The sequence below is a fragment of the Telmatherina bonti genome (assembly GCF_933228915.1).
Source record: "Telmatherina bonti genome assembly, chromosome: 20".
Lineage (NCBI taxonomy): Eukaryota > Metazoa > Chordata > Actinopteri > Atheriniformes > Telmatherinidae > Telmatherina > Telmatherina bonti.
Window position 1 is genome coordinate 30,827,082 of NC_136618.1, and position 13,490 is coordinate 30,840,571.

General features: G+C 43.1%; 1 protein-coding gene across 1 annotated transcript in view; it reads left to right on the plus strand.

The window, feature by feature from the left end:
• vopp1b (VOPP1 WW domain binding protein b) overlaps positions 1 to 11,445 on the plus strand; it is a gene marked incomplete at both ends in the record, with an annotated part of 35,104 nt that extends 23,659 nt beyond the window's left edge. Inside the window, 3 exons of the mRNA XM_079259343.1 lie at positions 1,296 to 1,373; positions 6,607 to 6,740; positions 11,240 to 11,445. Coding sequence (XP_079115469.1) covers positions 1,296 to 1,373; positions 6,607 to 6,740; positions 11,240 to 11,445 — 418 coding nt within the window. The remainder of the gene's footprint in view (positions 1 to 1,295; positions 1,374 to 6,606; positions 6,741 to 11,239) is intronic.
• Between the last annotated feature and the right edge of the window lie 2,045 nt (positions 11,446 to 13,490).

Genomic DNA, 13,490 nt, shown 5'->3' on the forward strand with positions numbered 1-13,490 from the left:
CATGGAGAGTAGAGAGAGCAGAAAGGAGCCCAGTGCATCATGGGACGTCTCCCAGCAGCTTTGGTCTGTAGCAGCAGTACTAAAGGGATGGATCAGGGTCACCACGCCAGACCGGACAAGGAGATCCATCAGGAAGGAAAGTTTGAAGATGATCTGAAGGTGGAGAGGAGGTTCTGGTTCCTGAAGCCAGACTGGGATCTGGTTCTGGTTCCTGAAGCCAGACTGGGATCTGGTTCCACAGAGAAGGTCTGATAACTGGAGGTTCTGGTACCTGAACCTCTGGGAACCAGCAGGAAACCTGCAGTCTGAGAGTGAAATACTGTGTTTTTACTGGTTAAGCCTGCTGGTGGTTCTGAAAAAACTGAGCTGATCTGCTGAAGACGTTCTTTGTGTTTACATCAACGCTGCATCAGATTCAGATTTTTTGAAGGATGCTGATTATTTCCACCAACCTGTTATGAGTGAAGTTTCTTCCTCGACCTAAAGCAGCTCTATGTTGACATTTCTAGCTTTCTGAGCTTTCTATGGTGTTATAGAGTTGAATACACATCAGACATGAGCGGTGCCATTTTTTTATCACCTAAACACATGTTTGAGTTTTCCAGCACGATCTACGTCCAGTTTCCATGGCGATGGACACTATTGGTTTTAAAGAGTTTTTTCTACTTTGAAATTTTAGTGACTCAGTGATCGGTCATCTTCTCCAGGTTGTGCACGTTCACGAGAAGAAAGCCACACCCATCTTCCCTGCTCAGTGAAACTACTGTTAGCAATTGACCAATCAGACGCAGCCTGCAGGACGTAGGGCGGAGCTTTCTCTGTTCATTGTTTCTGGCAGAGGCTAATCTGAGAGGATCAATACAACATGAATGAAGGGATTTGTAGAAAAATGCTTGATTATTTCTTTCCCTTCTGGACTTGCATATTAAAATAAATAGGACTGAAATGTGCATCATAGAGACACTTTAAACCCAGTAATAAAATAAATCACAAACAGTTCTGTAAAATTAATAAAGCTTATTTAGTCTTCTTCAAACAGCAGCTCCTGCTTTCTACAGTTGATACAGACTCATACTCTCCTGTAATCATTTGTCTGTTTCTTTCAACAGACAACAGAATCAGCTGAATTAGTACTTTGTGACCTGGTTTGATGTTACCTGAGCTAACTTCCAGCTCTACTTCCAGACTGCTGGTTTCAGCTATGTTCGGTGTAAATAATGAGTGCATCTACATGTGTGTTGGTTTGTTGCAGCTTTCTGACTGCAGACGCTCTGCCTTCTGCCTGTTTGTTGCAGATGTCGCTCCTATGAGGACTGCTGTGGAACTCGCTGCTGTGTCCGAGCCCTTTCCATCCAGAGACTATGGTACTTCTGGTGAGTTACAGCCAGTGATATTCTGAAAAATGTTCTAAAAAAAAAAACATAGCAGGGTTTGACTTAAAATGAGCAAAATAATTCAAATTTGTAGAGCAATAAGTTGTTTCCATGGAGATAGGCAGGAGGAGCAAAGATAATTTAATTCAACCATTAAACACCGTCACTCCTGATTGGTGTTTGTTTGGTGTGTGTGCTGTCGTGCACACGTCTGAAAGCAGGTTTTCATGTGTAGTATGTCTCTGCTAAGTCTTCAGTTCATCTACAGTATCTACGCAGGCTGAAAAAATTAAAACTACTAAACTGAAGCACATAAAGACGTTTAGCTAGCATCTTTAACATCACACTTCGTCTGGTAACAAGGCTGCCTGTGACTGACCTGCTGTTCGATGTTTCTCTCTCTAACGGCTGTTTACACTCCTGGTAGTCTGATAATCTGTTACCTTTACCTGCAAAAGTTGTATCTGACCTCGTTTTGGGTTATTTCTGTGTAGTGGTTCCACACAAAACCTTTTCCTGGTCATGCTGGTGTTTTGACAGATTCTTTCTCCTTGTGAGACGCGACCATTCCCAGTATACATGTATATAACTGATATAAGATAAATGATCAGGGTGTTTGGCCAAAACATCCATGTTCCCAACAGATTTTCCAAAATATCAACATTCTAGATACTACCATCCAGAACAGGAACAATGTTCTGGATACTACCATCCAGAACAGGAACAATGTTCTAGATACTACCATCCAGAACAGGAACGATGTTCTAGATACTACCATCCAGAACAGGAACAATGTTCTGGATACTACCATCCAGAACAGGAACAATGTTCTGGATACTACCATCCAGAACAGGAACGATGTTCTGGATACTACCATCCAGAACAGGAACGATGTTCTGGATACTACCATCCAGAACAGGAACGATGTTCTAGATACTACCATCCAGAACAGGAACGATGTTCTAGATACTACCATCCAGAACAGGAACGATGTTCTGGATACTACCATCCAGAACAGGAACGATGTTCTGGATACTACCATCCAGAACAGGAACGATGTTCTGGATACTACCATCCAGAACAGGAACGATGTTCTAGATACTACCATCCAGAACAGGAACGATGTTCTAGATACTACCATCCAGAACAGGAACGATGTTCTAGATACTACCATCCAGAACAGGAACAATGTTCTAGATACTACCATCCAGAACAGGAACAATGTTCTAGATACTACCATCCAGAACAGGAACGATGTTCTAGATACTACCATCCAGAACAGGAACGATGTTCTGGATACTACCATCCAGAACAGGAACGATGTTCTAGATACTACCATCCAGAACAGGAACGATGTTCTAGATACTACCATCCAGAACAGGAACGATGTTCTGGATACTACCATCCAGAACAGGAACGATGTTCTGGATACTACCATCCAGAACAGGAACGATGTTCTGGATACTACCATCCAGAACAGGAACGACGTTCTAGATACTACCATCCAGAACAGGTACGATGTTCTAGATACTACCATCCAGAACAGGAACGACGTTCTAGATACTACCATCCAGAACAGGAACGACGTTCTAGATACTACCATCCAGAACAGGTACAATGTTCTGGATTCTACCATCCAGAACAGGAACGACGTTCTAGATACTACCATCCAGAACAGGAACGATGTTCTAGATACTACCATCCAGAACAGGAACGATGTTCTAGATACTACCATCCAGAACAGGAACGATGTTCTAGATACTACCATCCAGAACAGGTACAATGTTCTGGATACTACCATCCAGAACAGGAACGACGTTCTAGATACTACCATCCAGAACAGGAACGACGTTCTAGATACTACCATCCAGAACAGGAACGACGTTCTAGATACTACCATCCAGAACAGGTACGATGTTCTAGATACTACCATCCAGAACAGGAACGACGTTCTAGATACTACCATCCAGAACAGGAACGACGTTCTAGATACTACCATCCAGAACAGGTACAATGTTCTGGATTCTACCATCCAGAACAGGAACGACGTTCTAGATACTACCATCCAGAACAGGAACGACGTTCTAGATACTACCATCCAGAACAGGAACAATGTTCTAGATACTACCATCCAGAACAGGAACAATGTTCTAGATACTACCATCCAGAACAGGAACAATGTTCTAGATACTACCATCCAGAACAGGAACAATGTTCTGGATACTACCATCCAGAACAGGAACGATGTTCTAGATACTACCATCCAGAACAAGAACAACGGGAATCTAATAGTGGATCCATATAAGATGGATGTTGGACCAGAACATCAGCTGGAAACAAGCTGATTGGTTGAGGTCTGACCTCGTTCACTGCTTTTCTAGTTCTATATGTTTCTTACATTACTACTGCATTAGCATCATATCTCACATGAACACATTGTGTATCAGAGACCCTCATCTGAAGCTTTGGCGGATTGTTGCTGGTGATTGGCAGGTTGGTGAAAGGCTGCCACCTTGTGGTGGTAGTGATGTATTACTCCTAGCTGCTGGTGAAAACAGGCCAGCCGCTTATCAAGATGATTGTCACATAAATCATTTAGTTTCTTACAAATATATGACTAATAAAAAATGAACGAATCATTGGCTATCTCCAGTATGGATTATTTCTGGACTATAAGTATGAAAAATATCAGTTATTACCGTTTCCACAGCATTTGTGTCCCATATAGTTCATCGATAAATCTTGTTTTTGAAGCAGGCAGAATGTAATTGTCAATGATCTATCAGTTATTTTATAGCATCTGTTGCTGTTTGTGCTGTTTTCTGCACTGAGAAAACTGATGTGTGTGTTTGTCTGAATATAAATTCTATGTGGGAGTGTGATCAATAAATCTCACAATAACTTCAATGATGCATTAAATCTCTATTATGATGATATTTGGTCATTTGCTTGCTTTAATGACTGATACCTTTTGACAACAGATAAGGATGGTTGATGTGTTTTTTTCACATTTATAATTTTGGAAAAAGAATTGACAAAATAATTTATTTATTTATTTATTTTTTTTAAATAAAAATCGTACTGAGAACATCTATAATGGTGATATGGTAGAGTGTTAGAGACGAGTACGTCTGATGCCGCGTGTTACTGAAAGCCTGGAGGAAACCCAGAGAAGATGCTGCACCATGATGGGAGTATTATCAACAGGATACACATTCTCTGTGTAGTAATACCACTGTTAGTGTGAGTACTGGCGAATCAGCAGGCTCAAATGTAAAATAATCAGTTTTGATATTTAAAACAGATAATTTTCTATATTAAAGATCCGGATGATCTTTTATGGATCATCCTGAACCTGACAAGCAGCAGCTTACTAGTCTGCACTGCAGCCGTAGTGATAAAGTACAGAAACACCAACAAACTGAAGACATGAAACCCGTTATTAGTCCATGTGGGTGAGATTGGGGTGTCGAGGAAAGCCAGACGATGTGTTTCTGCCTCAGCCAGCTTCCTCACATTCAGCCGCATGTAGTAGCTGCATGTTTAAATCTGTCCTGTCAGTCACAGAGCAGGGTTTCCGTCTGAACCCAGCGTCTCCTGGGTCCAGTTACCAGATGGCTGGATCATTGTTCTGCAGATCACTGCTGCTGCCCACCAGGCAGGACAAGTGTAAGTTACATGTGGGAATGGCAGAAACATGGCTGACAAACAGCTGAAGCTGCAAGCATCGGCTTCGGTTGTTCACCTCAGCGAGAACAAGCGGCCAGACCGTCGTTTTGCATGTCAGAAGTAAATCCATGCATCCAGCGGCGGGTCCATAAGCAGCACAGAGACATACGGCGATGCAATCACAGACTCAGCTGGACTCTGCAGCACCATCTGCTGAACCTGCATCTGCTGTATGGAGGGGAAACTGCTCGGGGTAAACAGTTACAACTAATCTCATCCAGGCGGGACTCCTTCTACTCCAGGATCTGTCATACTGAAACTTAAAGTTCTGCAACTTGGCTGAAGTGGAGAGAAGTTTTCTCTCTTGATGTCATCTCTTATTCCCCAAACACAGCAGTTCATTCACACGTTCTCCGTAGACCAGACCAGTAAGCAGCAGAGAATAGAGGAACTGTTGTTGTCAGCATCTTTCACATCAAACTCTGCCTTCATTCGGCTCCTGCTGGACAGACGGGATGACGGTGAACTACGTCATTGTGTGATGTTATCCTGTCTGCTGCTCCTCTGGTTCGCTCAGCCTCACCTGCCTACCCAGACTACGTTTCCCAGGAGTCCCCTGCACCTGCCGCCATGGAGATCACCTGTGTTCCCTCATCATCCTCGTGTGTTGAACCTGTGTTTCCCTGTATTTAAACCCTGTTTCTCGTCAGCTTGCTTGTGTAGTCTTGTCTTCCCTCAGCGGGCTCACCCTAATGCTCTTTATGTAGAGGTCCTCGTTACCTGTCTGGAAGTCATTTAAAACTTCTTTTTGACATTTGTCCTGTGTTTATGTCCGCCCACCACCATCTGTTCTGACAGATGTGTAAGACTTGACTTAAGACTCCTAGAAAGCTTCAGGTTCTTGCAGTGACATGCAAACTTACTGTAAATATCTAGAAATTACAAATACATTTACATACGTACAAATTACTAACATTCTCATGTTTTTCCTTCAAACAAACAAATTGAATAGTTTTGTGTTTAAAAAGGAAAAAGCTCTTACATAGTTAAAGCAGTAGATACGTGTTCAGAAATCATTTGCATAATTATAGACAAATCTGCATTTAGACATAGATCAGATCAGTTTAGACTCCTCCTGTTTTTTTCTTTCTTTTTCGTGTCCTGTCCAGCATCATAGCAAGCAAGATGATGGTCTGATGTGTTGTGTTGAAGAGCTTTATGTGTATAAAACTCCTCTTAATAAAATATTCTTTATTTTTAAATAATCTATTGCTAAATTTACATGGTAGTGCTGGATCTTACAAGTGTGTGTGTGTGTGTGTGTGTGTGTGTGTGTGTGTGTGTGTGTGTGTGTGTGTGTGTGTGTGTGTGTGTGTGTGTGTGGCAGTAAACAGAAGAGAATAAAAAAAGGACACATCAGAGTTGTTCAAACTAAAAGCTGAAACACCGTCAAACAGAGGCAGACTGACCCAGACACTTCCACTGCCCGGACCGTCTCCCTGTGCACGTGCACATGCATGTGCAGAAGGATTCCTAGTGAACGATGTGTTCTGTTTTCTCGTAGGGTGCTGTTGATGATGGGGGTGTTGTTCTGCTGTGGTGCTGGCTTCTTCATTCGCAGGAGGATGTATCCATCGCCGCTGAGAGACGAGCCAGCCTTCAACGTCTCCTTCACCCGGCATCCTGTAACCACTCCAGGTACCGGTTCACAGCAAACCACCTCTGCTAACCCTCATTCTGCCCAAACTTTACTCCTGTAACGTTCCTGCTGATGTTTCAACTCATTTTTACTTCTCTGCTACTCCATTGCTTTCTGAATCCTGTCAGATGAGCCTGTGTTGCTTCTCCGTCTGTTCACAACATGACAACAGTCTCAGACCAGTTTGATCTTTAGTTTCCAGCTGGGTTTCATTCATTCCACTTCATGAAGACAGTCCTGGTTTCCTTGCAGTTTGGAGGGAAGGAAGCATCTTCCTGCAGCTGGAAAGAGTAAAATGCCTGGTGACATTCAGATGTTGGTTCAGATGAAGGAACGTCTCCATCAGGTTTTAGAAAGCCTCTGACAAGCTGCAGCAGCCTCCTCCAGAGGCTGCAGGTGTGCAGGAATCTGGATCTGGACCTGCAGAAACCAAAAAAAAAAAGAAACTTTAACAGTATCCACCATCCTCAGGTCCTCTGGCAGACTGTTCCACAAATGTGGAGCATAAAAACAAACAGAAGACTCACCGTGAGTCTTTGTTAAAACGTTTGGCGTGGATAAGAGTCTCTGCATCGGCCTGCATCAGAAACGGTCAAACTGGCAATATTTTTCAGATGATAAGAAGAAGTCTTGGTGACATTCTTAATGTGGATGTTAAACCTGAGATTGGAGTCAAATATAACTCTGAGGTTTCTCACTTGGTCAAGTGGTGAAGTGATGCCAGAGTTCTAAGTTTGCCGTTTAGTTTCTCCCTCTCCGCCTCAGAGCCCACAACTAGAAGCTCAGTCTTGTCCTGGTTTAGCTGGAGGAACTTTGCTGCCATCCATGATCTGATTTCTAAGATACACTGCAACAGGACGTCAATTGGTTCGGTTTCATCAGGAGACACCGTGACATAAAGCTGCGTATCGTCAGCATAGCCGTGCCTCCTGATGACATCACTCAGAGGCAGGATGTAAATGTTAAACAGCGCAGGGCCCAGAATAGAGCCCTGTGGGACACCATAGTTTAATATATATGAGATGAATAGTCATCAGTGTTTATAAAAACTCTCTATCACTTAGAAAGGATTTAAACCAGTTAAAAACTGTACGGTCAGTCAGTCAACATGAACTAAATTTACCACTGCAAAACAGTCCATCCCCAGAAAACTGATGGTCCTTGTTTCATTCCAGACAAGAGATAAACTAGTCATGAAAATGTCCTGCAGAGGCAGATTCTACCCTCAAGGAGATGTTTTAATCGCTGCATCACAAGGGACGATATCAGATGTGATGTTGACGAAACCATGTGGACAGACAGACAGACAGGAACACATGTCCACTGCAGGTTGAATCTATTTGTCTTGGTTTTGTAACTCTAGCAGGTTTCTGGTAAAGTTTTGGGGAAACAGCTGGATGTATCCAGATATGCAGACATCACACAGAGGATTTTCCTTCTGTTGCTGCTTCAAAGCCACGATACAAACATTTATCTGAGTGTGATGAAAAGAACCAATCAAACCGCCTGAAATATTACATTTGTGTCTCTATTGAAGGAGTCTGGCAGTTTCTTTGGTATTATTATGTTTATATTAAAGTCGCTCTAACTTCAACCGTCCATTTAAACTCCGATCTCAGCTGAAAGTGGAGCGGCTCTGCTATAATTACATAAACACAGTTTTTCTTCCCATTCAGCCAAGCAGAAAATTAAACGGAGGCTCCAATAATGAGCAGCGTGTAAAGGTCTGATAAGAGGAAGGTGACCCAGAAGTAGACGTAACTTCTAGTTTTTCCCCAGAGGTGAATCCCATCATCATCATCATCATATGTTTCCAGCTTTTGCACTGGTGGTCCAGTCAGAACATCGCTCCCAGTCAAACCATTCTCTCTTACACACCGTATACCAGTACACATCAGCAAGAGACAAGACAAACATCCACATCCACATTCTTCTACTGGTAAACGTCTACAGATGATGCAGCTCACTGTAATACTGACACGTTTTCATTTTCACCTACAGAAAAGTTTTATTATCAGATTTTATCTTGAAACTTGGATTTAATTTCTGAAATAATAAATTATACATTATTAAGTAGTAGGGTTGTGACGATATGGTTTTGTCCCAATTCGATTATGATTTTTTTGGGTGCCAGTTTGATTTAAATTGCGATTCTCACAATTCCTTAATATTGCTGATTTTTGTAGACTAAAAACAAAAAAAAAAGTTGATAAAAAATTTTTTGCTCAGATTTCATTTTTATTTCAATGAGGAAAAAACAAAAATAGCCAGACCCAAGAAGACAAGTGAAAAGATCAATAAAAACAATAAAAATGACAAAAATTTTATGGATTACTTTTATTTATTAAAAAAAATGACATTTTTTAACAAAAAAAAAATTGATTTTAAAATGGTGAAGCAAAAAATCCTGAAATTTGATTTTTCTATTCAATTTTCCCACCCCTAGTAAGCAGTCAGTACTAACAGTTTTTATGCTCTCAGTGAAGTAACCAGATTCCTCATGTACAAAGAATAGATGCGGCATATTCCACGTACAAGTTTGGATGATTCTACGCAAACTGTCGACCTGGTGTGATGATGTTCGTACCGCTACATAAACTCTAAGACTACTACTGCTGGAATGCTCCTGTATGAACTGAAGTATGTTACTGTAAACTGTCCAGAGTCCAAATGGACTGAAAGAAAGAAACGTCACACATTACAGCTGATTTTTTACCGCTGATCAGCCAAACAGATGATCATGTGAAGTACCTTTTAAACTCCTCTTTAGTTTGCAGATACGCTGATCCAAAGCAGCTTACAATAAACAGGTATAAAGGTATGAATCATTTCCATCAACGGGTTTCAGTGTTTTAGGACGGGATCACCTACTTCTCTCCTCCAGGACTACAATCCTGCAGGTATTCCATATTTCCCTGCTGCAACACACCTGCCTCAAAGTAATTACTCGATAGCAGAGCTTGATGGAGATGCATGTAACTTAAATCAGGTGTGTTGCAGCAGGGAAACGTGTGATACCTGCAGGATAGTTGGCCTTGAGGACCGGGGCTGGAAATCACTGTTAGGAGTGACGAGATGCTGGAGCTGCGTTCAGCAGAGAACCCGACACCTCAAGAAGCCGAGATGAAGAGAAAAATCACGTTATATTCTGGTAATGGCTCTGTGGAGCGTTTCAAAGTGAAATCCTGTTAAAGTACTGAAGCAAGACATTCAATTCAACTTTATTTGTACAGCGCCACTTCACAACAATGTTGTCAAAGGACACTTTACATGCACATCATTTCAAGCCAATTCATACATGTCCTACAACAGAAACCATCTGATTGCATCGAATCATGACTTCGATCCAGTCCCCCATCCTGAGCTGCACGTGGCAACAGTGGGAAGGAAAAAACTCCCCTTTAACAGAAAGAAAACCTCCGTCAGAACCCGGCTCAGGGAGGGCAGCCATCTGCCTGGACTGGTTTGGGTGGAGAGGACAGGAAAGACAGATCAACATGTACAACTGCACTTATTCAGGAAGACCTGCGGAAAAAAGGAGAAATAGTTAAAGATGGCAATATTGGCATTTATTTATACATTAATATATTAGAGAAATAGAGCGAGGCACTTCTCAGTGCATCAGGTAACATCCCCATTGCTACATAAGTAATGGATGGCTAGACTACCCATAACTATAAGAGCAATGAGCAGAACCTGGACAGTTGGGTCCCGTACATGCAGACTCCAACTCAGGAGATGCTCATATCCTAACTATAAGAATCATGGAAAAGGAAGGTTTTCAGCTCCATCTTAAAGGTGTGGAGGGAGTCTGCCTCCCGAACCCACGGTGGGAGCTGGTTCCATAAGAGAGGAGCCTGATAGCTAAAGGCCCTTCCTCCCATAGGACTCTTTGAGACTCTGGGAACCACCAGTAAACCTGCAGTCTGAGAGCGGCGGCTGTTTGATCAACTTTTCACCCTTTCAGCCCTGTGAATTGCATATTCACAATGAAACCATGGCGTCTATCGTAGAAAAGGCAAGTTTGTTAGGATGTGTAAATACCAGTCTGTGTTCTGGAGAAGAATAAATAAAGATGGCGCATGCAGCGCTGGCCGACAGAACAACCACCTTCAGGACGAAGCTGAAAACCTCCACTGCAGCTCTGGCAGGATCAATACGTGGCCAGCTCTGATGAAGAGGAGCAGAACTGAACTGCAGGATTCAGTCCAGACAGTCCAGGAGCCTCCAGCATGAAAATTTTGGTTCAGATGGATCAAACTGGTTCAGAACCATCTGGTCTCCAGTAAAAAGCAGCATAATAACCTGTTTAATAACCTTTGTTTTTAGAAGGTTAGAAACAAATGAAGTGGGAGTGACATGTTTGATGATGATGAAGCTCCTTACATCCCAGTAACCACTGGGCTGAGTCCTGTAAGGAACCAGCAGCAGTTAAAGCAGCGCACCATGTTTTTATCCACATTTCTCGTTTGACTCTAAACTTCTTTTCTGTTTGCAGTTTCCCAGCAGCCAGGGGTCATGCAGGGCTTCGGGGTCAACGGGATGACAGGAGGCGACCCGGGGGTCACCATGACGCACCCTGCCTACCCTGCACAGCCTGGCTCCGCCCACATGATGATGGCTTCCTATCCCCCTCCTCCATCCTACTGCAACCACCCTCCACCACCATATGAACAAATTTTCCAAAACAGCGACAAGAAGTAGCGCCCTCTAGGAACTAAGATGGACCTTGACCTGAAGGAGGAGGAGGGAGGGGCTTCATCATGAAGTGCAGATGAAGATGATGAGGAGGAGAAGCAACAGAATATTATCTTTTTGTAGATATCAGAAGTTGTCAGACATTCACACACTCTCACGCTCACCAACAGCCGCCAACACACTCCAGCCTCGCTGGATCTGGATCTTTGGTCGGGATGGACCCGGTCGGACGAGTCCTTCACCTTCATCAGGAAGGTGAAGGACCTTCCGCAGTCAAACCTGGAATAATAGATGCCATAAAGACACAGTTTATTACGGATCTGCTCTGAAAAGTGCTCCGTTTCTGCTGACGTTTCAGGAAACAACATTTCAATGCAACACGACTCGTCATTAAAGAGTTACTGATGTTTGTCTTTTATCGTCATGCAGTCATGTTATGGTGCCATTTCTCCTGCAGATGGTTGTTTTTGGGCTGTAGGGTGGTCATCTACTCCCCCTCACAGTGGGAAGGTTCCTGGTTTAAGCCTCAGCTGGGAGGGAGGGTTGGAGTTTGCATGTTCTTCCTGTGTAGGTTTACAGCCCAAATACATGCATGTAGGTCCACTGGTCACTTACAATCAGTGGTTCTCTAACTGGGGATGGTGTTGTTGATTGGATCAGATAACACACACAGAACCACAACAGCATAGCAATAAACCAGTTGCCAACAGGAAATGAGATAACAGCAGAATCAGCTGCTTGCAGAGAGGATTTGGTAAGTTTTCATGAAGATGACCACATGATCAGCTCTGCTGCTCACCCCACAGAAGCAGTTTCACTACAGATGTGGCTCCATTTGCAAGGGAAACAAACTGCATCAGATTTATTCCCAAAAGGCAACAAACTCTCATCAATCTGTCACCTCTGTGCAGTGGGTTTACTTTAACATAACAAAAACGTGTTACAGGAGGCGAATTCAGCCGAGCTGTTTCCATTGGTCGGTATATTATTCCCCAGTGGAACAATGGAGCCGCAGGTAAAATCTTCCAACATAGCAGGTGAGCAGGGTCATGTGACGCCAACAACAAGGTCAACGTCACCATTCTTTGATGACATTTTCAGTTATTGGAGAGCAAAGGTCAGTTTGACGGACTGGTCTAATTCCAGATAGAAGACCTCCATCGCTGGTCTTATCTGATGTGTACTGGTGTAACTCAGGTAGAAGATTCCCGTAACTGGTTTTATCTGGCTCATACTGGTGTAACTCCATGTAGAAGACCCCCATTGCTGGTCTTATCTGGCTCATACTGGTGTAACTCCATGTAGAAGACCCCCATTGCTGGTCTTATCTGGCTCATACTGGTGTAACTCCAGGTAGAAGATTCCTGTTACTGGTCTTATCTGGCTCATACTGGTGTAACTCCAGGTAGAAGATTCCTGTTACTGGTCTTATCTGGCTCATACTGGTGTAACTCCAGGTAAAAGACCCCCGTCACTGGTCTTATCTGGCTCATACTGGTGTAACTCCAGGTAAAAGACCCCCGTCACTGGTCTTATCTGGCTCATACTGGTGTAACTCCAGGTAGAAGACCCCTGTCACTGGTCTTATCTGGCTCATACTAGTGTAACTCCATGTAGAAGACCCCCATTGCTGGTCTTATCTGGCTCATACTGGTGTAACTCCAGGTAGAAGATTCCTGTAACTGGTCTTATCTGGCTCATACTGGTGTAACTCCAGGTAGAAGATTCCTGTAACTGGTCTTATCTGCCTCATACTGGTGTAACTCCAGGTAGAAGATTCCTGTAACTGGTCTTATCTGCCTCATACTGGTGTAACTCCAGGTAGAAGATTCCTGTAACTGGTCTTATCTGGCTCATACTGGTGTAACTCCATGTAGAAGACCCCTGTCACTGGTCTTATCTGGCTCATACTGGTGTAACTCCAGGTAGAAGATTCCTGTAACTGGTCTTATCTGCCTCATACTGGTGTAACTCCAGGTAGAAGATTCCTGTAACTGGTCTTATCTGCCTCATACTGGTGTAACTCCAGGTAGAAGATTCCTGTCACTGGT